Source organism: Ciconia boyciana, chromosome 8 (assembly GCF_034638445.1).
Source record: "Ciconia boyciana chromosome 8, ASM3463844v1, whole genome shotgun sequence".
Classification (NCBI taxonomy): Eukaryota; Metazoa; Chordata; class Aves; order Ciconiiformes; family Ciconiidae; genus Ciconia; species Ciconia boyciana.
This window is the reverse complement of record NC_132941.1, coordinates 51,742,610-51,769,491: the sequence shown is the minus strand read 5'-3', so window position 1 is coordinate 51,769,491 and position 26,882 is coordinate 51,742,610. Positions and strand designations below refer to the sequence as shown.

Below are 26,882 nucleotides of genomic sequence, written 5' to 3'. Positions count from 1 at the left end.
AAATTAAGATATATTGCTTCAAATTAAATGTTTCATTAAATCTGAGATTAAACTTTTGGGGGCTGGGGAAAGGATGACTTTTTAATTTGGCTGAAAACCTGAAAACTGCCTTTTCCCATTGCTTTAACTGTAAACTCTGGGGGGAAAAAAGTGACAGAAATTTTACAAAGAGCAGTTGTGCTGGTTTGATCTCTGCTCTCGCCTCTCTGGGAGACCAGTGGGTTTCTCTTTCAGACTCTCCCAGGGTGGCACATGGCTGCAGGCTTTCAGCTGCAAATCCAAAGGGAGCACATCTCTAATACCAACCAAACCTCACAGGAACATGCTTTAATTGAAGCACTTTGTGGCTCTTAGGCTTTGCAATGTCTTGTTTTTCCACAACCTCACTTCATGGGTGAAATTGCCATAGTGGTTGGCTGTGCTCCAGCTTTCACCTCTGAGATGAAAACTGGGAGTTTCCAAGGCACAACTCTTCCCAACCTTGTCCTACTTTGTGTATAACACGCTGTATGCTCTTTGGTTTTTATGTATCTATATATTTTTTAACATGTTGGTTGATCTCCTGTGCTGGGACTCTTGAAGGTGGGATTTCAGCCATATGATACACCCTAGTTTCCAGATGTGACCTTCACATCTGATGAGCACGAGATGTAACCTCTTGTCTCTGTCTTCTTGTGGTCTTATCCATGCAGAGCTTTTCTACAGGTTCTCACTAGTACGATGGCCAAGCCACAGGGTTCAATCAGACAGACAGCCTTGCACAGGTGGAAATCTGCCGGCTGAAACAAATGAGTTTGCTAGTTCTCTGGGCAGAGTGATCTGCTTTGTACTGCACCTAGCATGACTGAATCTGCTACAGGTTGGGATCTCCGGGGCCTGTCTGGCTGCTGCATGTTAGCACTAGCTTTTGTAACTTATCAGGGACTGCTGGAGTGGCTTCCAGTTCAACACATGCCTCCCTAGGTACACACGCACCTATGTACCAATATAGTCACTGCAGAGCACCTTAGTGCCCTGTGTCCTTCAGAAGCGGTGGAAGAAGTCCATGCTGCTCAATTTAGGAACAACCTGCACAGACACGACTGCAGGAGCAAATAATTGCTAAGGGCTCCTGTTGTTTCCCCTCAGACTCTGCAAGAAAACCCAAGCTCTGGGTTGAGGACAAGCAGAAGAACTGTAGGTCCTATGAAATGGTGCTGGAGAAATATTCTTTCCCTTGTCAGGAGTACCCCTGGCTGACAGGCTTTGAACAGCAGAAGTGCACAAACCAGTTGGTCATGACTGCACCCTTCCTGGTGCCCTCTCGTATGGCTTCAGGCTCACCACTCTTAGTATGTCCTTCACTTGTGATGGTATCTGCCGCAGGTTTGCAAAGCTGGGACTGCGGCTGCCTTTCACAGTGCGGTTAGAGCAGCAAGATGAGCATGTTTGGGATATTGGGTGGTGTCCGATGGAGGGAGAAGGCCTTGTGGTGTCTACTCTGGGCTGCTCTGAACTGGGCTGATAGGAGCCTGGGCCGAGGCAAGGCTGCGTGCTCTGTTTCCCTTTGGATTTAAAAGGTTCCCTAGAGGAAAACCTCTCCTGTAAGGGTCTTTTTGCTGGGAAAGGGCTGGGAAAATTTCCTTTTCTGAGTTGTCCTTCGGGCACTGAATGGCAGGGACATGCCCAATGAGTAAGATAGCGCATGGGGTATGGGGGTTGGCTCTGCAGGCAGGATCCCAACCTCCTCTCCTGAGCAGGTGAATGATGCCGGAGAAGCGACCTCTGAACTGCATCCATGTTAGCTCCTGGAACTCGGGTCACTCTTGGACTCATTGGGTCCACGGCAGAGGGCAATTGCTTTTGGACCTATGAATTGTAATGTCCCTCCGAGACATGGGGAAAGCTATAATTGCTGCAGCAAGCGGGCTTTTGCCAGGCAAACTCTCTTATGTACTTACTATGTAAGTCAAGAGTATTTACAGGAGATCTTGCTGCCTGTAACTTAAAGCTTTAGCGAAACAAATTGGAATTGCCTTCTGGAGGCCATTGTTATAAATTACAGCCCCAACATCTGTCCACATCTGCAGTGTCTAGACAACCCGTCTCGGCTAGGAGAGCGAGTGTGGGGGAGGCTGTGATCGCAGCGGGGAGGGAAAGCGAAGGGCTTACGCCGGGGCCGGGCCAAGCACCTCGGCTTGTGCTGCCCCCCACCCTGAGCCCCTCTGCCTTTGAGCGTGATGCTCAAAGCTGGGTCCGCCCCAGCCCGGCCAGGAGGGACTTCCAGGGGCACCTGAGTCAGGAGGAGCCACATCAGCCTTCCCCCATAGCAGCCTGCAGGTTGACACCAGCAACAAATTTGGCCCTTGGAAGCCTCGACTGCCATTGCCTTATTTATTGCATGTTGGAGGATGTGAAGGAAGGCAGCGCCTTCAGGCAGGCTTGTTCCCGTCTTTCCCCAGCCCCTGTGCAGCGCTTGCGATAAAGAGGCCGGGCCCGTCAGCTGAACGATTGTATTTTTTTTACAGTTCCTAGCGCAAACCTTCTCATTTATATGTAAAGTAGCCATTAGTCATAGCTCTGTTCCCTCACACTGCCTGATGTACAATCACATTTTGCAGTGGATGAATCTTTCCACACAGCTGCTCTGCTATGAATAATCCGTTGCTGGGCCCATAAATCAGAAAAAAATCATGCACCTCCTTTGCCTGATCCTTTCACAAAGTCATATATTTTACATGAGGACAAGCTAAATATTCATGAGGCTTTAAAAGGCTTTTCTGACTACGAGGTACTTGTTGGGGTTGTTTTTGTTCTGTCGGGTCAGGTTTGGTGGTTTGGGTTTGTTTTTCATCCTCATAAGAAGAAATCTTTCTTCCCCCTTTGCTACCCTCCAGGCAGCAACGTTGAGCCCCCGGCGATGCTCCTCCGGGCTCTCGCATTTGCCGAAGGACCGATGAATTTGTCATTGCTGCCGTCTCAAGGATGGGCTGACAGAAGGTGCTGCAAACACCAGAGGACGCATCCCAGAAGCGTGGGGGTGTGGGGAGGTGGCCAGGCCTCAGCAAGCAAAGGAGCTGCTTTTGGGGGTAAAGAAGCACTTCCAGATCTGTGCTGGGGGGACCTGGCTGGCTGCAAGTCGGGGTGCATGTTTCTGTATGTGCACAGTCCCGCAGGGCAGCCCAGTGCTTGACACTGGGGCCTCCAGCAAGGTTGGGGGGGGAAACTGGGAAGGTTGCTGACAAGGGCTATAGCCCCTGTTCAAGAACATTGCTATCACCCTGACTTCTTTTAATCCATATTTTAAACAAAGTGCCCACAGAGTCCATGGAGAGGACTGGGACCAGGGCTTTAGCAACTCCTGCTTCCTGGTGGCCAAGTGAATCCAGGGGGAACCAGCACCATGCAGCCCCAGTGGTAAGATGGGAAATTGGGAAATGAGCTCAGGATCCCTGTGAGGATCCCAGACTCACAGGATCTGGCCTTCCTGAGACATCCCCCCACTCTGCATTGGCCATCCAGAGCCTCCAGTGACAGCGATGATGCTGTGCGAGCAGGGAGGGCTCTCAAGCCCCAGGAGGGTCAAGACCCTGACAGTGTGAAGACCAGAGGTTTTTCACCTGGTATCTGCTGAACTAGCAGCTCCCCATCACTGAGAGGGACCATTCTCATCCTACCCTCCCCTGCCCTGGAGTGCAATTCCCGCCCGCCCTCACAGTAGCTCTGCCACTTGCCTGATCACAAGAAAAGCCAGTTTGACTTGCCAACAAAGTGTTTAGTTTGTATTTCCTGACTATCATTTTTCTGCCACTATAGTGAATTAAAACAGTTCACCGTGCTAGCAAACAAGAGTCAGAGCTGGCACAAGGTGAGAGGAGGAAGCATGTGGCTGGCAGAGACAGGAGAGGGGATGCAGCTCCCCTTTTCAGCAGCACAAGGGATAAATTCAACTCAACCTGTAATGTCAATCCATAGCCTGACTGTTCTGGCTTCTCTGCAGACATGTCTCTCTCTCTGGTCATCCCCTCCACATGTGCAGCCTTGCACATCCCCTTAGTACCAGGTAATGGGTACTGTCCTGCTCCAGCCATCCAGGGAACATAATTCATGCTACATGGTCTTGGACTCTCTTCTTTTGCTCTTGCACGACTGAGTGGCAATGTCCCTGTTGTAGCTTCTCCTTTAACATCCTTTTGTACTAAAAAAAGCCCCTTTGCCCACAGGCTGCAGGGAGCCATCCTGCCCCCAAATTCCCCCAGGCCACTGCACACCAAGCCCCTTTAGCCAGCGCCCTGTGCAAAGCACACCTCTGTCACAGATAAGCTGGGATGGAGAGGCTGAGCTGAACCACTGGGGCATTTCTGGGTGCAGGGGTCCCTGTCTCCCTCTCACGAGCTCTTATGCTATCAAATGTCTGTGTGCTCAGCACTGAAACATGCCTGCAATAAAGGCAGCTGCTGCTGCTGCCAAGATCTTGCAGGATAAAGGGAATAACAAAAGGTTCCTCCACCGGTGCTCTCCCCACTTTTCTCTTCCCTTCCTTTTTGCTGCAACTTGGAAAGAATGAAGTCAAGGGACTGCCAAAGCAGAGGAAAACAAGGCCAAGCACACACAGATGGCAAGCCCACAAATTTAATTTAAAATCATCCTTTATTATTCAAAATATTAAAATTCAGGCAATAATGCCCAAAGGAACTGCACTGATTAAAGCTCCCTAATGTTTCATGGCCAAACCTTGCTGCTTCCTCTAAGGGTCACTGGGACAAGAAGTGAAACCCCTCTGGAGCACAGAGAGAGGTAGGGCTGTACCTGCTATAGATCGCTTAACCAAACATTACTTACTGACCCAATCAGCTTCACTTAAAGCAAAGCACCAGCTGTTCCTTACCCAATTAATGATTGCCACAGCAAATTAACATGGCGTTACACCAGGCGTGGATGTGGTCCGCAGAGTCCAGAATGCACAGAGCAATATGCTATTGCAAAAATAATCACAGTAATATCTTTACTGTTAGGTAGCATCCTTCATCTGGAAGGATGGTGAGCTCCCTGTGCGCTATATGGCTTGCTTCATGCAACATGCTCTGCAGTGAGGGTGTGGAGGGCGGGAAGGGGGGTATATGATTGCTGTTTCAAGAGGAAAATAAGAGGAGCTGGCCAGGGCAGCTCTACTGTGGCAGAGACAGCACTGACCACACATGTCTGGCTCTTGGTTCCTGCAGTCCAAACAAATCATTATTTAATTGGTTGTAAATCTGCTGAACTTGAAGTGTGCCTTCCTTCTGCCTTATACACCACAGACCTCTCCAACGCCTCTCCTCCCGCTGTGTGATGTGACAGCCTGACGGCACAGGGCTGTAGCAGGGATCTGGTGGGTGTCACAGCTTGGTGTGCTGACCATTCTCCTGCTCTGGGTCGCAGCAGACACAGCGAGCTGGTGGACGCAGAGCCGTCCGTCCAGCGGCAGCAAGCATCCTGCGGTGGGAAGAGGCCACAAGACTGGGCTGCAGACGCAGGAATCCAAGCGAGGTTCACATGGTGAGGTGTTACCTCCATGCTCAGTGCTGCCGGGCCAAGTGCTGCCTTCCCGAGTCCTTCCTCGGTCTTTCTGTGCTGTGGTAGACGCTCTTGCCCTGTCCTTCTGCAGTCATCCTGCATCGTGGGGTCCTGATGGCAGTATAGCAGAATAACTGAGCCACTTTCTTCTTCCACCAAGGTTAAGTCCAGCACCTAAACACTGACTAGTTTTGGCTCCACTTTGTTCATGCTTTTTATGACCCAGAGACATTAATCCCCTATAAGTTACAGTCCAGACAGATCAATCAGCCTAGAGGGCTTCGGGACTGTGGTGTCTAGTGCTGAAGCATTACACTTTTCAATTTTCCTACAATTAGGCCAGCATCAGATATTATTGACAAATAAACCATGCAATCAAAGCCTTGAGCCCGTCACGCTGCCATGAAGAGGATCCATTTACATCCCAGCTGACTGCAGGATGCCCTGAGGGAGGAGACGCAGGAGAGCCGTGCCCGAAGCGCCGGCGGGCCCCGGTTGCCTGCAGTACTGTTACAGGAGCCATCCCTTTGTAATTATAGGACTCCCTCATTATAATTACTGTTATTTATATAATTGTGGTAAGTGTTTTCAGTGCTGTCAGCAGTCTGGAAAATACCCAGCCCCATTACAGCCAAGCATTTCAGGCGTTTCACTGCTAAGAGTCGGGGCTTAAAGTATGATGACCAAGAGCGTGGCTGGGCCAGTCCAGGAATAGCAGCCCATGTCCTGGTGACCTGAAAGCTTTCTTTGGAAGATTTCTGTGCCTTGGGATTGTAGAGGCAGGACATAAAGTTATCCCTGCCTCCTTCTCTCAAGCCACTGCTCTGGGAGCGTAGCTCAACCCAGCATCACACCCCGCATGGGCTGACATTCCCCATCACCTCTGCTGGGTCATTGGCTGCAGGACACACTCCTGGCTCTGGGTCATGAGGCACCACCCAGCTCATATGTCCCTGCAAGGAATCCAGTAAGGGGCATATTCTCTGCATTGTTTTCCCTCTGATTATCTTGTTTAAAAATCTGGAGGAGAAATGGGGTGTTTAGAGAAAATGAGGGAAGGGGCTGGTGCACAGGAGATGCTGGTTTCATACCTGCGACTTGAAGCTTCACTTTATAGGTCAAACACAGGAACAAAAGGAATGGGTTTAAGCCGCGTGTCAGCAAGCAAGTGCTGATGTTTGTGGCTGGCTCCTTTGCATCTAAATAAGAAGAAATCCAGGGTAACTCGCTTAAGATGCAGTCAAATATATAAATGCAGCAAGGAAAAGAATCTGAATGTTTTACTGGATGACAAACTGCATACGAATCAGTGTCATGTTTGCTATAGAGAAAGGAAAAACTTATCAGGCTCTTCTAATTAGTACTAAAGAAACAGGAGGTAATTCCTCTCTGCTGCTCCATGCTAGGTGGCATCAGCTTTTGGGCACACTGTAAAAAATGTAGGAAAATTGGAAAGAGATTAGACAAAATTAACAAAACCGAGAGGATTAGAAGCGATGGCTGCCAAAGAGTGAGCTGGTCTTTTTTGGTGTGCAACAGAGATTAAAGAGTGGGATATGGTAAGTACCCTCCAGTCTATGTGCAGCTGCTATTAAAAGGATGCTGATCAATTTTTTTTTTTGTTTGCTGCTTGGTACAGCAAGGAGAACTTGGCCCAATTTTCAGAGAAAATTGATTTAGCAGCATTAACAAAAAAAGCTAACCGTAAGGGCACCGAAGCACCACGGGAGGCTGTTTATGTGAGGAGTTGTCTTTACGGGACCGATTTGAACAAACATCCCTCAACAATGATGTAAGTCTACTTGAACCCTTCCAGTGACGCAGGTTTCCCTGTTTCATATCCCCTGCCAAGGAACAGCAATGGCTCCTTCGGACTGGCTTTCTCTCCATATGGAATTCACCAGATATTTTTGGTACTCGTTCTATGCGTGCTGGGGTACGCCAGTGCATGGGGTTAATTTCAGGTGGTGTACCGGTAACAATTTACTTGAAAATCGACAGTGCACAAGCAGGGAATGCAACTGGAGCAAAACAAGGGAGCAGCCGAGCTCTCGCGGGCGCCGTGGGGCGCGGGTGGGGTGTCCTGCGAGGGGAACCTGCTGCCAGCCACCCCTGCACCCCGCCATTAGCCACATGCGAGATGCTAATGGAAGAGAACGCAGGGCTGTGGCTTGGGAGCCAGCCTTGCACCTCACCAGGGAAGGTCTGGGGCTGGAAATGGCCCACATGGCCCCCGCGGAGAGGGGCTTCCCTCCCTCCCCCGCCCCGAGCAGGGACGACCCCCCCCCCAGCCCCTGCCCTCAAGTTACACCGTCACAGCCCCAGAGTACTACAACTCCCGTCAGCCCCCCCCTCCCGCGGAGAGCGCATGCGCCAGCCGGCTCCCGGCGTGCCCCCGACCCCAAGCACTTTTGGGCTTTGTAGTTCTAGCTCACAGTCCGGGCCCTTGCCGGTAGCGCGGCCGGGGACTCAATTTCCCGTGGGCCTGCGGGCGGCGCATGCGCTATGCGGGCTGCGGGGCGAGGTGGGGGGGGGGACGCGGGGCAGCGCAGGTTCCTGTCTGCGCTGGCTGCGGCCTGGCACTGAGAGGAGGGGCGGCCCCGGTGGCGGCGCAGGACTATGGACCCGGCCGAGGCCGTGCTGCAGGAGAAGGCCCTCAAGTTCATGGTGAGGGGCCGCGGCTGTTGGCGGCGGGGTGGGCACCTGTGTGCGTGTGTGTGGAGGGGCAGCCGGGGGAGGGGCGAGGGATGAGGAGGGGCTGTGGGGGAGGGTCGGAGGGGAGATGGGGCTGGGGGCAATGGGGAAGGGGACCCTGGGGGAGGCCGGGCCCCTCGGGCGTGCTGGGCCGGGGGGCGCTGGGCTGCGGGGGGGTGGCTCGTCCTACGGGCGGGGGAGGGCGGTGAGCGGGGCCCCAGAGGCGTTGTGGAGTGCGGGGAGGGGGCTGCGTGCCGGGGAGGGCTGCGTGCCGGGAGCGGGGCCCCAAATCCGTGGCAAAGTATCCTTGTGTTGGGGGGGGTGGGGGGCTGCAGGCGCCACCTGGGAGCGGGAGAAGTTAAACTCGAGCGAGGCAGGAGCTGGCAGAGGGGCCCAGAGGCACCGGGAGGGGCTGTGCGTGTAATTCTTGGGCCTTTCTCTTTATTTATACACCTTAGACTATCCTTCTGTACTGCACACCATCTCTCTGCAATTTTATTTTGTTTTTTTTTCCATTCTGCTGTGAGAGCCGTAAATACTGACACTTAAGTCTTTCACCTGCTGCAGCAGCAGCATATCATTGATAGTGAATGTGAAGAGCACTTACATTGTTTAGGTTTGCGAGTTGGCCTTTGGCGTGGAAAACAGCCTTGGGGGTACTTGCATCCAAGATGTTCTTCAAATGTGGCTAGTTTACTTAGATTTGAGGCATGATGCACTTAAACTGTAGTTTCATTCTCTCTTTCTTCATTTGTTGATATTTCTAAGTGTTTTGGCCAGAAATATAAGATTAGAAATGAAAACAAACTGGTGCCAGCTGAATTGAATGTAAATTTTGGGTGCCCAAAACTGTTTTTTTTCTCTAAGAATATAGTTTAAATGACTGGCAACACTTGCTAAAAGTTTGTTTTGGATTAGTGCTTTCAGCGGTACAGAATTAAATCTAAGCTCATCATGAAGAAGCAGCAATTCTATTAAACCTTCAGAACATACGCCCAAAATGAAATTGAGGAAACGCTAGTTGCAAATTTTAATTTTTAATTGAGCTTCAAAACACTTGTTTGGCTTCTGTTTTTTAATCTTGTAGAACTTGTTTCTCTTGAGACTTTTTGACCCTTTTGCTAGTAGTCTCCACGTTTGTTAGATTTATAGAGTCTCAGCTCAGTGAAGTGGGAAAATGCTGTGGATACCTAAATAGGCAAGGTAGCAATTAGTAGTAATAAACTACCCTCTTTGGTGTGTGATTGGCCAAAGGAGAGTCCCAGATCCTGTTGCACTTGTGTTTGGCCAAGCTTGGTAATTACAGCCTGCCTCTAGATAGTGAGTTTCGTATCCTGAAAAGTTTCTGCTGAAATGTTTTTGTCTTCTGCCAGACAGCATTGTGAACATGCTACGCTGACTTCCCATATGCTGCTTTTTTCACCTTCTGTGCTAAGATTACCATCCAAGGGCTTAGTCCAGGAGCTGGAGATCTTCCATAAGATTGGGCCTGGGACCTGAGGGAACCTCTGTCCATCTTGCAGCTGGCTGTGTTCCACTCGAACAATAAAGCCCCCTGACACTAGGGAGAGACCTGAGCATGAGCGAGAGCTGCTCTTACAGGAGATGCATCTGTTAAGAGCACCAGATAAAGGGAGGAATTATCAAGATCAGGCTGTGCTGAGAACTAAAAGCTAAACCAAGTTCCTCAATGTTTTATTAATATGCCTCTTGTATGCAAAATGCTTGTAAAAAGTGCAGTGAAAGATGTGGCTTCCCTCTGAACTTTTTAGGATATTTTTGCTTACAGATTGAGAGGAGAGTGAGAAAAGCTTTTGTTTAACACAATTCAGGCTTTTGCTTTAGCACACGTCTATCTGGAACGTGACTCTAATTATGCTGATGAAGTAAAGTTTTTGTAAGATTTGGTGGGGTCTTTTGGTGTTTGTGGAGGCATGGCACAAGTAGGTTGTTTTGGTACATGAGGTATCAGTTGGAAGTAGCAGCCTGGCCCTCCTAGGAAGCGTCTTTTTGTTTCTGCCTTTTAGTACTCAGAAAGTGCTTAGGAACTGCAGTAATGGCATTGGTACAATTATCTACACAGAGGTAGTAGATCAGCTCGTGCATCCTCTCAACTAATGCTGAATCATTCACAGTGTATTATCTTGTTCATCCAAGTGTGGGACACACTTCATGTACATCTTCCTTATTAGGTGGCTCGCACTTTGGGTTGGGGTGGGCTTTGCTATTAATTATTGATTTTCCCTGAGAGTTTCCCAAGTGCCATTGTAGGTAAATATTCAAATCCGTGAGACCTGTTATCTCTCCAGCTCTTGGTAGTTTTGTTTTTGATATGGATTTGCGGTAGTTTTCATTTCATGTTGAAAAGCAGCCTGATAGGTGGTAGTATTTTTGTGCTTCTCTAGAAAATAATACTTTTTCCACTTAAAAATGTCAGTACCCAATTTTTGGCATTGACTTTGAGCAGCTCTCTTGAGTCACAAGGTATCAGGCAAGATGGACCTGGCGATTTTTTTTTTTAAATTATTTTCATGTCTAACTCTAATAGAAAAATGTCATGTGGAGACTTCATCCAATGCTAATATTATGAATGAAATATCTTGCTTTAAAGTGTCTTTCAAAGCATCAAATATAGAAAAACTGGACTGTTTTTCTTTTTTATGTGCGCTCATGCCTATGCACCTTTTTGATGGGAGTAAAAGAAGGCCGCCTTCTTACTGGCTTGTATTGGCTTGATTACTTGCCAATGAAACAGTATTACATTTAGCTAATATCTGCTACCAGTTTCCTAGTTATCCATGGTCAGCCATGATATGCATAATCTAATACTTAAGGTTTAAGTAATTTATTTAACTTCATTTGCCTACTCAATTTACCTCTACATTTTTAAGAAGACCTAATTTATTTCTGATATTAAATTGCTGTGTATTAGCATTATGCAATACTAAGCAACTGCTCACCAGGGAAGACTGTTTTTGCTGGTGAATGAGTGTTTTCTATCGTGTATTCTACATGTCATCTTCCAAAGCTTTTTTTGAATGAAAGCCAGTTCATAGATTTAAAATATGATCTTGTACGTTATATAGTCCAGTGTTCTGCAGCTACACCAAGGGTTTTACCAGAATAGAACCTGTCTCAGTTCGTCTCAGTTCACCTCAGCCCCTTTTCGTGTTTCTGCAATACTACAGATAAAACTACACTCTTTGTGAAGTACGGTGTGTAAGAGACTGATGCATAAGCTAAAAGGAGAGGTGAATGTGCCCATTAGCTTAAAAAAAACCCACAAAACCCCCTCCCAAAAACCCTTGCCTTACAGAGCTCTGGTTTTATGCCTTCAAGAATATGGAATTTCTGTTGTCATAACCATTTACAAAAGTACTAGAAATGAGGTGCTCAATAAGTAACTTCCATATTTGAATAAAGTGTTTAAAACTGTAGATACAGTATTTAAAGTCTGAGTGCAATAGGCTCAACTGAGACTTTGATTAAATGTCATATAAAGTAAACTACATATGCCTGCATAGAATAGTAGATATTTTTTCAAAGTAGCTTCAAATGGTTCTGTTAAGTGTACGAATGTTCTGATGATTATCTTTTTAATTAAAATGAGAAATCTTTGTTTAAAGTGGCATTCTTTTTTACGGCCTGTTACAGTCTCTGTAACAATCATTTCTTAAGTCTGAACGTTTTTAATTCCAGGAATCCATTTATATAAAACTATGTTTAGACTTAATTAAGGAATGATTCTTACAAAGCTTGTAAATAGCCAGGAAAAAAGGGACAGAAAATAAAACTGACATTCACACTTAACAGAATGATTGTTACAAGGTATGTAATATGCTATAAAAATACAATAAAGCCCTTTTTATAAGAGTTCATATTTTTTGTTCCTCATTTTGAAAGGTATTTAAGAAAAATATCAAAGCTCTATGAAGCAACATCTGTTTTCTTGAATGGACTAGTGGCAACTTCAGTTGTGTTTAATTAGCAGTGCTTGGAGCTGTACCTGACCAGTTTGGGATCCTATCTAGGATGGTTTGGGAGGCCATAGCTTGATATTTAAGAGAGTTTCACTTTCTCAGGTTTTCTAAATGAATCAATTTGCAGTACTTAATTTAATTTCCTGGCTTGCAAATAGGAAGATGTTGATACTAGCGTTCTTCATGAGTGTCTTTTTTCCATTTCACCACCAAATTACCATTTTCTTTTTCTTTCTGGGTGACATGATTCTAGGAGGTCCTGATGGCCTTCCAGTTTCACAGGAGAACCAAAACCTTTTGGTTGTCTTTTAAGATGCATCTGTGGTTTTGTGGTGGTGGTTGTGTTTTTTGGTTTTTTTGTGTTTTGGTTTTTTTTTTTAAAATCAGAGAAAACCCTGAAGTTCCTTAATTTTTACATTCTCATGTTTGTAGGCGCTTCCACGTAACTGGCAGGTAATATAGTGAGGAATAGTCAGTGTAATTGGAGGCTTAAGGGTAATAGACTTGGAATCTCTTTTTATTCTTCTCTCTATTTGTGTGTTTGTATATATATATATGGAACAGATGGATAAAAGCTGATACTTTAAAAGAGGTTCTGTTTGCACTGAACCTGTATAATTTATGGTATCGGTAGGGCTGGGATTTTTAAGACCCAGGACTTCTTAGCTATTCTTATAAAAATCTGCTTTGAGAACATTATAGTCTTCCTAATAACATATGTGTGTCGTGGTCATTGTGGCAGAGAATCCTGGGTTATCCAAAGCAAGGGTGGCATGAAAACGATGAAAATAATTTTGTATACAGCTGGGATAGCAGAGAGTTGCCTCCTAAACATGGGGTTGCAAATCCTGCTTGAATATTAAACATATGCTTAGTAATTTTTTCCAATAGAACTGAAATAACATCCTCTTAGTTTGAGGATTTGTTGGGACTAGTATATTGTAAAGAAAATGTTGATTTATTTTCTTCTACTCCAAACTTTGTGCCGTAGATTTTTCTGTACTTGGTGCAGGCCTTTGGCACTTCAGTAACTTCACCCTCGCTTCTTTGGTAATGTTTCGTTTCAGCCACTTTGCTCCATTAAATGTATGCAATTAGAAATGCAAATGGCAAATTTGCTATCGCATCACTGAAGTATTTAGTTTCATAGACTTAAAAAGCAGAATTTGTTGCACCATGATCTCCTCACTGTAATATATACTATAAACATCAGAGAGAATAGGCTGACCTTAATATTTGCTTCCCAGACTAAATCGCCGCCTTGCAGCAGTTATTTCCCACTGAATAAAAAGTTTAATTTCACGCCCTGATTAGTGCTAGTATATGCAGGTGGATATTTATTTTATGCAGCTAAACTAATCTGCCTTGGCAAATTATTTGCCAGTCAGCAGAGCTATAATTCCTCACGAGTATTTGGTACTAAATTATCATTCTCATTAGTAAGATAAAGCAGACTGTTCTAACCACAAAGTTTGGTTAGGCAGGGTTTCCTAAATAATCCTTGGAAGATACAAGACATGCGCAGTGGGCTCAACATTCTCAATATTCTGTAGTGGTTTGTGATATGGAAAGAGGCAATGAAGATTTCAGAGGAAGAAAATAAAATTATTCTGTATTATCTCTAGAGGTAAGGTAGGAATGTACAGTGTTCGGAGATCGCTTCTTTAAGAGGTGCCAAATGAAGAAAAAGTGAAACGGTGATCTTTGGAGTATTTCCAGTGGCCAACTAAGCTCTGATCTCTGGGCTGTAAATGTGATGAAAATACAGTTACATTGTTTTCTTGTTTATTTTCAGTGTTAACAGCTACTGAGGTAGGAGAAATAATGGCTTGAGACTAGAAGTTAAATGGCAGAGGAAACTTCATGGTCTGGTCTCATTTAAAATTCACTTCACGCTCTAAAAAGATTTAAAGTGTGGATCAGAAAGTATTTCCTGATGTACGAACGTTGACTGGATACACTTGTCAAGTGGATGTGTTCATCCACAGTGTTGTTTTCTTTGCATTTTACCCTGCTGGTAGTTTGTTTGTATTCTAAAACTTGTTAATGAAAACTACTTATTTTCTATTACAAGGAAAGTAATTTATACCTGGAAGTTATTAATTTTCATTAAGAATTGAGTGAAAGGATTCCACTGACTCTTTTCATCTGTATGGATGCATTTCTTGTCATTCGTTTTCTCGGTGATCACTGCAACAGTATTTAGGGTATAAATGATCAGATCACCTGTAAGACCAGCAAAACCAGCAAGCCAAGCAACTTGATTTTGTTGTATAAAAATTTTCACGCTAAATTCAACAATGCAGATGGACTAATCTGTTTTCTCACTTCCTTGTCTGCTTACATTGTGTCATCTCTAACCTCCCTGCGTGCTGGTGAGTTTTGTGTAATATTTAACCATTCTCAGTGGCAAACTTAACTAGTGTTTCTAATGCTCAATATTTTCTTCAGTCTTCCTCATTTCCCCCTTGCTACAATTCAGGAGATGCTCAATAAGGTGTATTATTTATATATTTTAAGTGATTTTGCACAGAATGGCTGAATGCAGTGTGTGTTTCGCTGTGGAAACTGAAAATTACTTGTAGTATTGCAGAGTCCAGTGGCTGCAGCTAAATATTAAGTGCTCAAAATACAGTTAATAAGCAATCAAACATGAAGCTCTTTTCTTGACAGGGTGCTGATAAGTGCTGAGAAAAACTTCTTGATCCCACAGAAACTGTTGAAAATAAACATCCTGGGATTTGCATTAAATATGTCCCTGCTTATTAAACAACAATACTTTCTAATGTCTCTTTATCTGAGGTCTTGAGGAACTCTGGTGTTGGACAAGTACTACCCCTGCTTTGCAGAAAGAGAAAGCTGATGCTCAGAAATTTGCCTGGGGTCATGGACTGGAGGAATTTGTGTAGGGTCATATGGTACACTGATAATAAAAGACAGAATAAAAAGAAACCGGTTCTTCTAATAGCTAGCCTTGTGCTTCTGACCATGTTTTGGTTAATTTTACAATTGGCTAGCCACCTGTTAAGATAACACATTTTATCATTAAACAAAATTAATTTTTAAAATGTCTTGAAACTGTCTGTTTTTAATGGGATCTGAATATTCTTAGTTTTAATCTGCCTCATGAGGCTTGTCTTTCTTCTGGGAAGTACATTGTTACATCATTAAAATATCATCCCCTACTGAGAGAGAAATCGGTCCCATTCACTAAATGGCAATGCTGAAGCAATGACAAGTATTTCTAAAAACTGCATTAAAATTCATTTTTTCTCTTTCATCTGCAAGTTCCGTGGTTCCATTAACCAATGGGTGCTCAGCCTGCTTGCAGTAGTGTGTGCACAGCCAAATTTGTTAGCTGTGATGGCACACGGTTTGAGAATCATGGATGAAGACTTTCAGTTTTAAATTTTTTCACTTTTCGACAGTGATTTTGCTTGGAAACAAATGATTGATCATAATTTTGCATTCTCTAGCTGCTTCTAGTCCTCCTCTGTACTAAGAATTGAGAAACATCCAATTTAATTTTCCCTCCCCTCGCTGCTGAAACAGGGTCTGTGCATTCATCTTGATGAGAGCAGCATGAAGGAGAGAATGAGGAAGAATGGGAAAGCTCATCAAGGGGTCTTTCCAGTCTTCTTGAGGGAAAGACAGAAGTGTTTACAGTCTGTGAGCAGGAGCCATGCAGCCTCTTGGCAGCATCCACTGGAGTAACCAGTTTGGACTAGCAGAAGCAAAGTGCCTTAGTGCTGGTTTAATTTCCTTCATCCCATGGTAAGAAGGGAAAAGTTGCAGGAACATACTGTGAAGGAGTGAAGAAGTTCTTAAGTGCAGTTGTATGTTAGCAGAACAGTAATAAGTGTACTTCTAACTGTAGTTTAGATGGCCCATCTTCTTCAGAAGCACCTGGAGCAAAACAGATCTGAAGAAGATTGTAGAAAGAGAGTTTGGGAGATACCAGCCAGTGCAGAACTCCAGTGTGGTTTTTACGTTGGCTTTGTGCCTACTTGTAGATTCTCTCAGTTTGTTTGTAGGATTTGTCTCTCTTGATGTTTCCAGCTCAGGGGACAGTTATTCTTACAGATTGTGAGTTGGTTTGTTTTTGTTTGGTTGGTTGTTTTTTTCTTTTTTGTGTTTTTTTTTTTTCCTTCAAATATAGGAGGATGGATTAAATACTCAGGAGAAAGGTGACAGCTGTCTTTGGATACAAAGCAGGGCTAGACTGCATTCTGACTAGCAAAGAAAATCTTAACCTCTCCAGGGTTGCCCATATAGCAACCAAAACAATCTCTAGTTGTTTCAGAGAAAAATGGTCTAGCATGAAAGTCCATCATACAATATAGTCACTCTCCCTCTCTACACACATCGTTTGTAATTTATTGTGAGAGCGTTGCAGAATAGAGCAGTGTTTATGTGGGAGTTACTTTTAGTTTATGGATAGTTGGCCTCGAATTCTGTCTGTTAGGAAGATGCCGGTGATTCTCCAGGGGGGTTGTTCATTGGGTCTGCTCAATGCCCTTCCTTCTTATTGCCAAAACTCTCAACAGGATTGAGAAGTGCAGCCAGCTATCATTTATCTCCTGCAAATTAGAACAATGAGAAGTGGGTGTAGTCTCAAGCAATGATGGATCAATCTTGTTTTAGAAGATGGGTCTTGGAAGCATCTCAACAGTTTTCTGAAAAAATCCAGACAATGTTAACACCCTCTTCAAATATGACAGAAGGTGTTTTCTGTTGCTAATAGGTGCAAAAGAACAAAAATCTACATTCCCTGTTCATTTTCTTTTTGTAACTTTTTTCCTTTTTTTTTCCTCCTTTTGACTGGGATGACTCCAGTGAAGTGTGTTGCTCTTGTACTTTGTCACAGCTGTTGTTTATAAACAAGCATAAATGTCCTGAAAGTTTTTTACTGGCAAGAATATAGTCCTTTTTATCTGTATCTCACTGATCTTAAAGTAAGACTTTATGCAGAGGCAAAACAGTCAAAGCCCATCAGTGAGAGGGAACATCTCCACATGGGATTGGAACAGGTCTTGTTGAGCATGGGTTAAAGTCCGATACTGGCAGTGTACTGTCTAGTCCCTTTTGCAAGCTACTTGAAGCAGTTCTTCAGTGAGTAGAATTTTTTTTGCTATGCCATTGTAGAGCTATTCCAAATTTGACTACTTTGAAAGCTAGAATCCTTGTTCTTATTTTCCAGCTTAACTGCATTCATGGCTAATTCATTCTCATTTGTTCTTGTGCCAATGTTGTCCTTCAGCATAAACAGCTCTTCTTGCTCCCCTGTGTTCATCTGCATATATTTGTGGAGAGCAATCATATTCTCCTCTGAGCTGGATCTGGTCAGGCTAAATAAGCTTTTTTTTTCTTTTTCTTTCCATCATAAGACATTTCCTATAACTCTTGATCATCTTAGCAGACTTTTTTAAACAGCTGCAGAATTTGATTAATCTACCTGGAACATGAGTGACCAGAGCTATACAGAATATTCCAGGAAAAGTTTTATTTTTTCCTTGTGCAAACCCAGTAATACTAATTTCTCTCTCCTGGGAATTTTTCACTTTATACAATATCCTACAGTAGTATTTGCCATCTTCATGGCTGCATCTTATTTGTGAACCATCATTATCTAATGAGTAGCCTATCCCAGGGCCTTTTCCCCTCTTGTCAGTTACTGACTCCCTAGTTTATAGTGGAAATAATGTTACTTTTTAATTTATGTACATCTTGTGTTGGTTCTGTTACCCAGGTCTTCAAGATGCTGTGTCCTATGTACTTATGATGTCTCTTAACTTTGTCTTCAGCCAATTTCATTAGTGCATTGGTAATTCTTGGTCTTTTTTTACCCATTAGTGAGAATATTTTAACATTAATTTCAAGATTAATAATGGATTTCAACAAGGATCAATCTCTGTATAGCTTGATGGTTCCCTTTTTGAAATAACCTGTGATCCTCTTCCCTTTTTAGTTTCTTATCCTCCTTACAACTCTGGTATTAATCCTAATCCTCTCCATTTCAACTAGTAACTTCCTACTTGTCATTTATCAAATGCTTAACTACTTCTAATTTGTCTGGACTTCGGTGATCTTCTTAAAGAAGAAGATTGGGTTAGTCTAGCACTAATTCTAAGTTGTTCTAAATTGGGAGTAGATTTACTTAGGTCTCATATGTTGACTGCTTGATTTTGGCAATAGTTATCAGCACGCAGTCTCAGTAGATTTCCTTTCTTGGGAGACAGGATATGCTGTTTGTCTGTGATTTGTTTTTTTGCTTTTTAAAGGTTGGCCAGTCAGTTTGCACCGTTTTAGACTCATTATGGTTAATCTTCTTACATATGCTTGTTCTGCATGGGGATGCTGGCAGAGGCTGCCTGTTAGGTGTCTTCATCTGCTTCTGTTGCCCCAGCTTCTTTCTTGCATCATAGTCCTCCGAGACAGCAGGCTTCTATGGTATTTCTTGTTTTAAGGAGGAGTTTCCTCTAGTTAAGCCAAGCAAAGGAGCATTTACATCTTGTGCCAGTCTCAAGGAGTTACAAACTGTCATAGAGCTGAAGTCAGTACAGGGCATTTAGATCAGGAAAGGAAATTTGATATATCTTGGTAAGTACTTGGGGCAATTAGTTATGGGTTCCAAGTTACTTATGATGGATGAATAGGTCCCACATTGTAATTGTAGCACAGTGCTTTGTTAGGGAAATGAATTGGGATAGAATGGCCATTGTGCAAAAAGGAAGTTTTTCGGTTACTTCATTGAACAGGAAACTGTTTGGCTTGAGTGCTGGAGTCTGCTCAGAAGACGAGAGCTCACTACCTAAACAGAACATGTTGTGGTTGAGTGCTGAAGTCTGCTCTTGAAAGCATTTCCATTTCTTTAGAAAAAAACCAGTATTCCTCCTACAAATTGGTCTGCTTAATGTGTGAACTGCAGATTTCCTTCCAGGATAGTTGGCATAGACTAGCTCATCTCTTCTGCGTGCTTTTTTGTCTGCTACCTAAAATTCAGCAGGAGATCAGGAAGCTGAAAGTTAGCACTGTAGGTTCTTTTGCTGATTATGGGGATTGTAGTTTTCCAGACTTCTTAATTTTGTTCACCTTGGCTGTATTTTTTCTCGAGTACAAAATTTTCTATTCCTGATGCTTTGAGTCTCAGTGAAAAATTAGAATCCAGGGAAGCTTTCTGACTTTTCTATGGACTTATGAAAAAGAGACAAGATACTTAAAAGGCAGCAGCTTCATTTTACTGATCTCTAGACAAGCTTCCAGCTTCTATTTTATACATAATGCTTGCGCTGTGGATGCCACTGTTCTTGTTTGAACTTGTGCCAGGTAAGTATCCGACAGTACCATGAGAAATGTAGCTTCTCTTCACCACAGATCTTGCAGTCTTGAAGGAGGCTGAGTACAGGACTTGAATTTCAGACTTAAAATGTCAAGTGATTGTGAAATCGAGCATGTTTTTACTTATGGGCACGAAGAGGATCTCTTTACACTGCTGTAGTAAGCATGTTCACAGAGCTTGCTGTTGCTTTGTCCAAAGACTAATGGAGTGCTGTCACAGATCTCCATTTGGTTTTGAATACTGTAGCTTAGTGTTCTTGTGAGCCCTTAAGAAGGTATCCAGGTGTTTCACGTTACAAAAGTAGTTTTCCTGGTAGCTGCTGCTCTTGCAGGATATAAAAACTTGTGCCTTTTAATCTGTCAAGGAATATAAATACATGTTCACCAGTGGCAGTTGTTTTGGAGCAGATCCTGGTCAACATACTCCAAACATTCACTAAAGAACTACAGTAGTCATGTTCACCACATGCGGTGAATTAATTAAGTTTGCAGGCAGAGTCAGAGCCTACTGTTCGAGAGTGCCGTGTCTTTCTGAAGGAGTTTGTATCAAACTGTGAGATCTGACAGTTAACCGACTCAGTGTTCATTCATTCCTTCTACAAAATCTCACAAAGAGCACACTTAAATATCGTCAGATTACGGTTTTAGAATCAGAGAGCTCATGGTTTTCTCTCCTAATAATAATGAAAGATTTTGAAATCCTGTCTTTGGTTTTGTTGAATTAGAGTCCACAGATCTAACTGCGCTTTATTTTGAGTACTGCTTTGGACAGTGGAGTAAGGTATCTGTTTGGGCCATGAAGTTGTATATTCTATAGTAGAAATCCAATTTATTGCTGTAATGCATACAAACTCATTAACAAGTTATAGGCCACAGGGGATATTTTCCTTTGCTGTGGAAGTCATCTCAACTGGATGATCTTCAGTGCAACTGGCCATGGCCTCCCATGTCAGTGACTGACAGATCTAATTCTGCCTTTGTAGCCAAGAGCCTGTTAGTTAATGGAGTAGTGAATATTGTTACTCAGAGGCAAGCTTCAGAGTATTAAAATGCATTATTCCTGTTCTTCACTTGATATTTATCAAACAAGGTGTTATATTGAATGAATGCAATGTTATCGTCAAATAAATACCGTGTGTACATCATAACTTAAAAGGAATGAAAATATAAGTAGCTTCACTGTTGCTTTGCGGTGACAGAGAGAGATGTGTTTAGCTTGCCTGTTTAAATCGTATGTGATGGAAACCCAGCGTGAATGTCCTCTCTGAGGGAAAAGGAAGTGTTATGGGTTATATGATCAGATTCATAAGATCCTTAGTACATACATATTTCACACAGGTCTCAACTTTTTCCCCCCCCCCATTTCTTCTTACATGGAAGCAGATGAAATGGAGAAGCAGCAGTACTATCTTGCAAGTACCATAGTAGGTTTCCTTTTATAATTATCACTCTTGACATATTTATCCTTTCTTATGGAAGTGAAGATGCAGATATTTAAGAACCCTTCTTGCACAAAAAAGCCCAATTTCCGCTCAGTACTTAATTAGCACTTGTTTATGACACGGCATCTGATTTGATTTTCAAAACAAATTGCACAGTAAAGAGGCTGATATTTAAACTGTATAGTAACCACAGCTCCAGCTGTGACTCAAATATTGTAAGCCTTCAGGGGTTGTGTTTAGGCTTAGAAAGTAGGAACTCAGGCCTGTAATTAAATGTCCTCTAAAAATCAGCCTTTGTAGGAAAGGGAAGAGGGTACCACTGAATTTTAAATTACTGACTTGTTCTCAGAAATCATTCTGTTGTTCTGGGCCTTGCTAGGGACTGCAGAAATCAAATGGATTAAAAATGGAAGAGTAGATTAGTAAAGGAAAAAAGTCAGAGGTTGCAGAAAAAAAGATGAGCAAAGCAAGCTATTCTGGCTCATGGCTTTATAGACAATTGCAATATATGTAATAATATAATTTAATATATGGGTAGTATATAGATGATAAGTTCTGGGGCCACCAGAAAGACTAAAGAGAAAGTAGGCATTTCATACAGGATAAAATTGCATTTCAGAACTGTGAATAAGTTGCTGATGGTTATGGAATACCATGGTGGTGATGGAAGGCTCGTTTTTAAAGCAAGTCCTCAATAATAAACATGAATGTCTTGGAAAAGGAAGTTGTCAGGGTTGTATTACAAGTTAGTCACTCGCCTAGATAAAAAAGTGAAATATTCACAAAATAGCATGATAGAAGTTAGTGGTTAGAGTGCTTTCAGAGTTACTTTTTGAGGTGGCTATTGAAAGAGAGAGGAAAATTACCCTACCAGTCTGACTTCTAGTCATGGAAAATGCTGGAGCAGATGCTAAGAGAAAATACTGTGCTTATGAATGATATTGAACCATGAGCATAAACAGTGTGTGCTCATGAAAATACAAAAATGAGTAGATCTTGCTGGGCAATTAATTGTATTGCTGATAGAATTGCCTTGAATGGATCATAATTGTGGAAGATTTTAGTGATGATTGATAAAATAGTACAGCTTTCAAACAAGGCAGTTGTCTGTGTCCCACAAATTTTAAAGGCTGGGGGAAGATGGGCCATTTAATTTTTTTTAAGTTACCAAGCACATCTGAGTTCCTCTTCTGTAGCTTTGTAGTTGCGTGTTTGCTGTCATTTGGACACTGAAATTTGGAAAGTTTTAACCAGATGTACTTATTTCATTGTTTGTCTTTGCTGAAGGAGACATTCCTGGGATCATTCACAATGTGCCTAGAACCACAGATATTTAAAATTTAGGAGATTGGTTGTAAAAGTTTAGCCCGTGGTGAGTCTGTGTGCATTAAATGCTTGTAAGTGAGAGCTCCAGAGATTTTAATTAAATTACCTTTTCTATCAGTGCTTGCATTTGATATGAATGGGGGCTCACTTGTGCACATATCCCACTTTAATGGTATAAGCAGCAGTATGAGGGTAATGACATACCTTGCATGTCTCTTCTGTGTAGTTTATTTTCCTCTTAGATGAGGGTAGGCTTATCAAATGTAGAGGAGACATACTTCACTGAGGAGATTTTGCAAGTATGGTGCTGAGGGATGGGTGATGGGTCTTAGTTTCTCCTATTTCTATATTGTCAGCATTGAAAAATAAATTGAGTTTACAGTAGCTGCTAATCTTCTGAAAGTCCTGATTACTTTTATTGCTAATACTCAGGGAACTTTATTTTGAAGTCACAAAGAACTTGTGTTGGTAAGAGTTGTCTAAATAGAAATACAGTGTTATCTTTGATATTGGAGACACTTCTGCATGAGAGTAATCCTGTTGATGGCAATAGATCTATTAATACACTTACATATTTGCAGGACCAGAGTCTTCAAATTAAATGGTTTAAATCAGTGTCTTAAATCAATTACTTAAACTACTCCGGACTGATGGGCTTTATGAATGTTAAGCAGCCTGCTGGTCCTAAGAGAAAGCTTCACTGTTATCCTTTAATTTGTAGGTTAGGTGAGAGAAACAGAAAGAAATGAAGTCATTTTTCACAGATTTGTTGCATGAACCTAGGCAGATCCGAGAATGGTATTCAGGTCTCTTTACTCCTGACACTGTGATTTCAAAAGGTCATTATTTCTGCTTGTTTATTGAAGGCTTTTTTTCCTTGATAGGTATACTGAGCTGTGCTACTTTGAAAAAGCAACTGAAACACTTGAGTCAGAAGTGCTCAATGTGGGTTTCTGTAGTGTTCTTGCTAGATAGGTAGCACTTCATATAGTTTATTTCATTTTCAAAGCATGTAGAAATGTCAGCAGTTCTTCTCAGCAAACCTGTGAGGTGGGTTAAATGAGTGTTGTCCTCGTTTTACAGTAGTAGAGAGACTAACCATCCATGAAGTTAGTGCTGAAGTAAGGATTAGGTCTCAGAGCCTGATGCTTCTAGCTGTGTGAGAAGTCCTCTAAAACATAGTTTGTTAATGTGTTAAGCATTGCAAGTCCAAACTCAGCAGGTGAATGCAGTAACCAGATATACTTGACTTTAATTTATCAGCACAATGGTGGTTATTAAAATTCATGTTTAACTGAGATTACTGGCTAGGACATCAGGGCATAATCTTACTACTGCTTTGAAAGATTTAGGAGGATTTCAATTCAAACTGGAGAGAAGCAAAAATAACTCATGTTCAAAGTATATTGTAAAATCCTGTATGTGTGCTTCTCTTTAGAGGCAAGATTTTAGTCTGTTCTAGTTCTTGTTTTAATTTCAAATTCCAAGGCTGGACTACCTCCCCACCATAGCTGTGAAGGTTTGTCATTCAGTGGTGACACATTTTTCCTCTCCAACCAATTGTAGTTTTTAGTGTTACAAGTACCAAGGTGGACACAGTTTGTACAAACTAAATATTGTGCTGCCACAAGAACAAATGGGGATAAACTCACCTTGAACAGAGCCATTTTCAAAATGAGAAAGATGTTTCAGCCTTCCACAAGGAGTGGTAGGGGCACACATCTGCTGGTTTGGAGGGGAAGTACAGTGAATTAAGAAAGGGGTTGTGAAGTCGTTTCCAGGAGTAAGAAAGATCTCTGGACCTGGTTGCGTGTCTGTGGATGTCCTGTCTGGTCCTGTTGCTTAGATGTGATTTAAATTTCTAAGCATCTCTCTTTTTTTTTGGGGGGAGGGGGGAACAGTTGAATCCACTTGATTGTGAGAATATCTTTGAACTGCAAATGAATGTCATGACAGGCAGTGTTTCATTTTTTTGTTGCATACTTTTTTCTAGCTGTAAGTTATGCTATGTATGTTCTGTGCTTCCAGAGCAATTGGATGTCTTGTCTTTTCCTCAACCCGATAAAGCATGAAAACAATAAATGGGGAGGAGATTATATTTGTCTGTCAGTTTGAGGCATAATTTATGGCTGTGTGTGAGTATAGTTTCCTGTTACCCCAGTATTAAGGCTGCACCTCTTTGGGGATTTCCTTAATCTTTTCATGTTGTCCAGTGTCTGGTCTGACCGTGTTGAGGATGGTGACTGTAAAAACACTCTCATAGCTTGACTACTGCTGTTTTGACACCATTTGGCTTTATGTAGTGGTAAAAGCATTAATGACCATTAGTCTCTGCTAGTGCACCCACCACAGGGGCTGTGCTTACCCAAGTGCATTTGTGTGGAAATTTTAAAGAAATACCTATATATACTGAGTTGAAATGTAAAATGGTGGAAATCGTAAAAATGGTGGTGGCTTTATTAGAAGAGTGTTCTTAAAGCAGCTGATATCAGGGGAATAAACAAGAACTAATCTGGGGACTAAATCTTCATACATGGCTTAAAAAAATCTGCATTGTTTAAAATGCTCCAGAATTTAGACTTAGGTTAGCTAGGTCCCAGTGTAAAAGGAGGTCTCTATGTCTATTCTCTCCTAGCCCCGAATACACATGCCAAAAGATGGATTCCAACTTATATCTTCTGGATACCAAGCATGGCTAAAGCAGGTTGGACTGTATTATTGTTATTCATCTCATGTGAGGGACCGTGTTGGACACCTGTGAAATACATTCTCATTAGTGAAGTACATAAATGAGGGTGTAATGAAGTTACAGTGCCATGTTAGCTGATACCCCTCATAGCCATCACTGTTTTGTGTTTATGCATGCTGTGTTTGTATAACATTTTCTCACCAGTCTTATGAATGTGCACTTCCTGTAAATAAAAGTTCAAAATGCAGTCACCTGAAAGTGAAAAGGGTCAGAGTCTGAAAAGAAATCTGCAACAACAGCTTGAATTACAGAATTAAAATGGGCCTTCAAACACAAAGCTGCATGGTGGTGGTGGTGCTGGTAATAATGGGGAGGCCACTGGGTTAAAACTCAAGAGAATTGCATCTACCATCTAATTCAGATATGCCTGGGTGAAACAAGTATGGACACTTACTCACATCACATAACAATTGTGCAGTTTGACACAACCTGACACTGTGGGGAGTCCCCACTCGGAAGTGGCCTAGTGCTATATTACTCTGGCTATTATTAAAGGCCAAGCTTTAGATGTCTCAGCAGTCTGCCTCTAGCAATTGCTATCAGCTTTTCACTTTTGTGAGTGAAAAATCCCCCTCCAGAAAAAATAGCTTAATTTACAAATTGCCTGTACAAATCTCTTCTCTCATGAAGATACATGTATGATGAATCCTGCATCCTTGAGAATACGTGGCTTAAAGTTGCTGTTTTTGTAGAAAGCCAGAATGATTGTGTTGTTATGGCAACAAAAACTGGAAATATGAAAACAGCACAGATAAGCTGCATCCTGTTGTCGTGGCAACTGGAGTTGTGAAATGATGAAACATGGTGGTGAAAGGATCTATGGTACCGTGAGCCCAACAGAAACAAAGAGCCAAGTCACTTGAGTGGAGTGGGAGAGAATTAAAAACTACAGCAGCAAAACCCCTTAAAACACAGGAGTTTCACTGCAGGTGCTAACAGGATGGCTTTGATTCTCTCCAGTTTTGTCTCAGTATCTTACAAGTAGTAAGTAGTAACTTGTTTGTGAAAGTTGCTTACTGCTGTCAACTTCATTGACTTCTGTGAAACTGAGATGGGCTTGAACACCTATAAGAAGATGGGCATTGAGTCCTGAATTACATTTGCAAACCACTTCTTTGGATGAGTGGTGCATTGCAAAGGTGAGGCGTGCTTTGGAGCTTCTCTCCGAGAGACCATTTCTCTCTCTCTCTCCAAGTCCACACTAGTGAAGGTCAGCTGGGACATTAAAGCTGATGTTTTCTTGATTTAAACTTTGCTGAGCTGGAGGCAAGGTGTCTCAGAGGAATCTCAACTCTGCAATTATCGTCTCACAGAGCTCAAGTTTGTTGACCTGTGGGGCATGGCATCAGTTTCTCTTTCCTACGTGGTATGTTGGGAGAACAATAGGAAGAGGATTGTGTGGCTGTTCTGTTTTTCTTTTACTTTGAGGCAAACAGACCTGCATCTGTTCTTGCTATGTTATAGTACCAATGCTCTGATGCAGGTGGGATATATGCTTTTTTGACTCTGAAAAATACTGAGGGGAAAAAAACCCAAAATGCTCAGTTAGTGAATTTTCCAAGGAGACTTTCACATTAGGCAACTTCAAATAATAGAAGAACTTACACTTTTTGAAAAAAATATTTTTCCGTGTGGCTGCTTTCCTTTTGATTTTTAGTTTACTGTTACTGGTTCTAAAGTCTTTATCTTAAATCTTCTTACTTGATTCAAGGAAAAGTTATAAACCTGAGCTTGTGTCATCAGCAGATGCTGTCATGGAAATAGCTTTGCTATTCCAGTTTCAGTGCTGTGACTTCACCACAAGAAGTATGTGGGTAA

The 26,882-nt window shown here is 42.6% G+C and overlaps 1 protein-coding gene across 8 annotated transcripts in view; it reads left to right on the top strand.

Moving 5' to 3' along the window:
- Window positions 1-8,072: 8,072 nt before the first annotated feature.
- The window catches only part of BTRC (beta-transducin repeat containing E3 ubiquitin protein ligase), a 124,552-nt gene continuing 105,742 nt past the window's right edge, over window positions 8,073-26,882 (top strand). For 5 of the 8 annotated variants that reach the window (XM_072869243.1, XM_072869244.1, XM_072869242.1 and 2 more), the window contains exons 1-2: window positions 8,073-8,202; window positions 24,951-25,019. In XM_072869243.1, coding sequence (XP_072725344.1) covers window positions 8,155-8,202; window positions 24,951-25,019 — 117 coding nt within the window. In that variant the 5' untranslated portion in view covers window positions 8,073-8,154. The remainder of the gene's footprint in view (window positions 8,203-24,950; window positions 25,020-26,882) is intronic. The other 3 variants (XM_072869246.1, XM_072869245.1, XM_072869241.1) reach the window with 1 other exon arrangement.